We start from the raw sequence: 4,329 nt of genomic DNA, 5'->3' as shown, positions 1-4,329 counted from the left end.
TAAGACCTGACATAAGCTAATGTGTAGGAAACATAAGTACAGCTACATAATCCAGTATATCCACTGTCATTAAAAGATTAAACATGATGGAGAGAGCATGCCATGCATGTTCACAAACAAAGATGAACATTTTTAGCCTTGATAAAAGAATCATAATGACTGGTGTGTCAAACTAAATAGTTGATCGTCTTAGTGTCCTATATCACAGACATACGTATTGTATGACAGAGGGATAGTGATTGAGTAATGTGTGGAATACAATTGTAATCTCAGAATAAATGTGTACTTTTTATTAACTCGCCCACTACTTTGTGTAATGGCTCATTTATTATCATGGTTATCGCTTGGTTAAAACTTGAAAGCCTATTGTTATGTTATAATTGCATTATGAAAATAATTGCATTATGAGGACCGTTCAGCTATGAGCTGTAGTTGATGGCATTAATTAATCCAAGTAATGGAAACGTCTAATAAATCATTGTTTAAATAATTATGGTGGTTTTGCTTAATGACCTCCTTTTACGATGGGTGGTTTTTATCCTCAAACTGGCTTCATTTCAGCTTCATGTCTTGTGTGATTTGTGTAAGTCAAATAAGCATCTTATTTTAAAAGTGTGTAAATCTGATCATCCTGTTGTTTCTTTTTCTTCACAGACTGACTCTAACAAGGTACAAATAGGACTAGGAAGACTAGTTCCTGCTCCCGTTGTCTTTCTAATGCGATGCCGAAGACTGACTCATGGCCAGGCGGCGTTTCCACTAAATCCTTGAGCAATATGGACAGTGCTGGTAGCTGCGAAAGTGTAATCAGCATGAACTCTGGCTATGTAAGTGCTGCTATAGGTTATCTCATTTCAGTCACCTTGTCCATTGACTCTGTAGCTCATTTGTTTATTTTACAAGACGGTTAATCTAGTTTCATTTGTGTATTCTGTTGCAACTATGCATAAGCATAATACTGCCAATATAAGACTGCACAATGAGAGGGAGTTAATCTGTTAGAGCGGCCTTCAAGTGGTTTCAGTGAGAGTTTTTTTTTTTTTTGTAAAATGACCAGAGGGCAGAAGATCTTAAGCTGTTCACAGGAACTACCTGAAATCACCTGAAACAAGTCTTCAGGCATGTCTATAAAGAATGAACAATAGTCAGGAGGAGCAGGATCTGTTGTGTAATTACTCATTCCTCTGTAGCCGTTTGAACCCTAAACAACTTTGACCTATTGCTCATTGCTTCTGTATCATGGCTGTGTTTAGGGTTAGATAAAGGACAGAGATTGCTAAAGTGTTGAGAAATTCTCTCAAATTGGAGCTGTTTTATTGCTGTATTATTCCACCATCCGGCGATAACCAGTGTCCTTAGGCAGAATGTTTTAGGAATTAACAAACGCCTCCGTGTTCAAATATGGCAACAATGACCTGATCAGAACTTGGTGGTCAAAGGTCAAGGTCACCATGGCCTTTGGCTTTGCAAATGTGATCAAAATACAGTATGTGTATTTTGATCTTTTTGGCCTTACTACGTATATTGTGAAAAATATACTACTGGGAATAAAATGCCACAGCTATTTAGACTTCGTCCTACATACTGTATATCAATAGTTTGGACTGACTTTGTAAAATGCACCTTCTGTTATGTGTGCGCAGAGTGAAGACAGTATGGAGCACTTATCTGCAGAAGAGAGGGCATGTATCATGTATCTGGAGGAAACAATTGAGGCTCTGGAGATACAGGAGGACAGCGGCTTCTCCAACGATGAACCAGATCTTGGGTTACAGGCAGGAAAAATGGATCAGGGAAAAGTCAACGGTATGTTAATTTGATATTCTGCTCTGCATACTCTCTGGGAATTTCCACAGCTCTTGTGTTTTAGTTTTAAAATGCAACTTCCACCTTCCCATGGATCCAGTGAAAAAGGGTTCGGGATAACTAACTAAACGAAACAACAACTCTGCTTTTATTTTTTTCACTGTTGCTGTTTCTTGTTAGTTGTATTTCCTGCATCAGAGCAACCAAATACAAGTAGACAATCTGATTCCTGTTTATATTGGCACGCACATGCCCAGTGTTTGAAAGTGCTGTTTTAAATGTACCAATATGAATGTAGCCTTTGTTGATTGTGTCCTAGTCCTGTTTACTAACTGGAGTCTTTTTTTCTTTTTTTAGACACTTCCACTTTTCTGTCTGAGTTTGGAAAAGCAGAGCATCATATTCCGTCTGAAACCTCTGAACCAAAGTCCCATCCTGTTTCTGAGACCAACACACAAGATCTCCTCTCATCAGCGAACCTTGTCACTCACCCAAAACCAATCCCCTCCTCAACTTCTCCGTCTAAGGTGCTGTGTGTGACTACGGATGCAAATGGTCATCCGATAATTGTCACAGGTGACAATCTTCATCCAGATCAGTCCAGTGAGGCTCCTGGAACGGATCCGAGTCTGATCCCTCCTCCCTCAGACTTCATGGATGAACCACATTCCCTTGTACACCCAAAGGAAATCAAAGGCTTTCGTCCATCTGCAGGTACATCGAACAACAAGGCCGTAACAACTGTTGACTTGGAACAGATTCGTCTGAGAGCCTCTGGGAAGAGAACTTCAGATAGCTCCACTTTGACCCAGGAAAGTCCAAGCATGCCGTCACCTGAAGTGTCTCCCTGTCCGAGTCCACTGGCCATCACCTCTGATTACCTGAGGAGTCTTCCTCCGGAGTCTGCTGAGCCCAGAAGTCCACCTGCTGTGGCACCTAAGCCCAAGAAGCTTCCTGCCAACATTCAGAAAGCTTACAGGTCACCGTCGACTTCATCTGAAGGCAGCGCGGTAACCGCTAGTAATGACCTGGTGGCGATGGACCCGCAGAGAGTCCACATGGAGGCTCTCCGAAAACTTGGCCTGCTGAAAAGTGACGAGGCAGTTTCAGGGCCTGCACTGAGCCCCAAATTCTCTCTATCTCCCTCACAATCTCCCAGAACTAGGAGATCATGGGCAGCTCCTCCCTCTCCATTCAGCCCAGCAGCTCTACAAACACCACCCTTGACACCATCTAACACCTATGTCAACAGCCCACCCCCGGTCTTTGTCCCGCTACAGCCTGTTCCTGCTATGTCTCCATCAGTTAATCCTTCAGCTCCAGATATTCTCCCAGTACCTGCTGCTTTCAGTGACCCTGCAGCATCTCTGCCAGTGCATGGAGAAACTGCTGTCAACCATGTTTCAAAGGACAATGGTGATGCACAGGCAAATATGCCTCATCTTAACTCTCCTACTTTGACCAAACATTTAACCCCACCCAAGATCAGAAGTGTCAAATCAGCCACCCTGGAACGCTCGGGCGTGGACCTCGGCAGCTCTACTTCAAGTCAAGACTTCACTCTGGCCGGTCAGCTGCGAAAGAATCGGCCACGCCCTGCCTCTCTGGGGAGCAGGAAAGAATTTTCAAGCGCTCAAGGAGAAAATGTGCAGATGGGCCATGCCACCAGTAAAGAGCAGGAGCCACGGAGGTCCTTGCCTGCCCACAGAGACTCTAAGCTGCCTCGATCAGAGGGAATCAGTGTGCTGATCTGCCCTCGTTCAGAAAATGAAGAGGACCGCCGCAAGGCCCTGAGGAAGCTCGGGCTGCTCAGGGACTAATGCTAACGCTTTGCCACCTCATCTTACACTTCACCTCATTGCCACCAGCTCCATTCAGACAATGTCATACACACGATGAAGCCATTACAGACCTTTCAGGAAGCATCTTAACCACACATTAATGCTTCTTTTTTTTTGTCACTTCTGCTGCATCAAGTTAGAGTCGGCCTGACATGACTCAAATACTGGCACACCCACATTTGCATCTACTTATACTAATATCTTCCTCATGTTCATTGTTTTCAGGTCTCACTCATGTTGCACTCGTTGGATATCACTCACTCTCTCACTGTTGCGTATGTGTTTTATTGTAAATTAAATACTGTTACTTGTAACAGGCTGGGATACCAAATGTGGCCTTTTAAATGTGTTTGTCAAAAAAAAGCCCTTTTTCAAATTATTCAGTGAGGCTGCCTCCCTTTTTACTTCTACTTTTTCAGTATATTTCACTTTTAATTGTTAAGTTTTTTTTGTTAGCAGTGGCTTATAATTAGGTTTCTTTGTTTGTTGTAGTTCACATCTGTGAGGGTTCTCTCTCATCTTCAGAAGCTTTACTTTCAAGTGAAGTGGAGCAGGTCCAGTTGCTTGCACTTAAATCCTGAGAAACATTGGGTCGTAATCGAAGGTTGCTGGTTTGAAGAACTAAAAATGTGCAGTGCTAGACCACAGTTCACTGAAAAACCCAAGGCATCTAATCGCATTC

General features: G+C 43.0%; 1 protein-coding gene across 1 annotated transcript; it reads left to right on the top strand.

Moving 5' to 3' along the window:
* Positions 1-722: 722 nt before the first annotated feature.
* On the top strand, positions 723-3,626 carry LOC310932247 (specifically androgen-regulated gene protein; the record flags this gene model as incomplete). Its single annotated transcript, XM_083895540.1, has 3 exons — positions 723-827; positions 1,644-1,806; positions 2,401-3,626. The coding sequence occupies 3 exons, from the start codon at positions 723-725 to the stop codon at positions 3,624-3,626; spliced, it is 1,494 nt and encodes a 497-aa protein (XP_083751666.1).
* Positions 3,627-4,329: the final 703 nt, after the last annotated feature.

Source organism: Microchirus variegatus (assembly GCF_963457635.1).
Source record: "Microchirus variegatus genome assembly, chromosome: 9".
NCBI classification, from domain to species: domain Eukaryota; kingdom Metazoa; phylum Chordata; class Actinopteri; order Pleuronectiformes; family Soleidae; genus Microchirus; species Microchirus variegatus.
The sequence above is the reverse complement of the archived record's forward strand: the minus strand, read 5'-3'. Positions and strand labels throughout refer to the sequence as shown.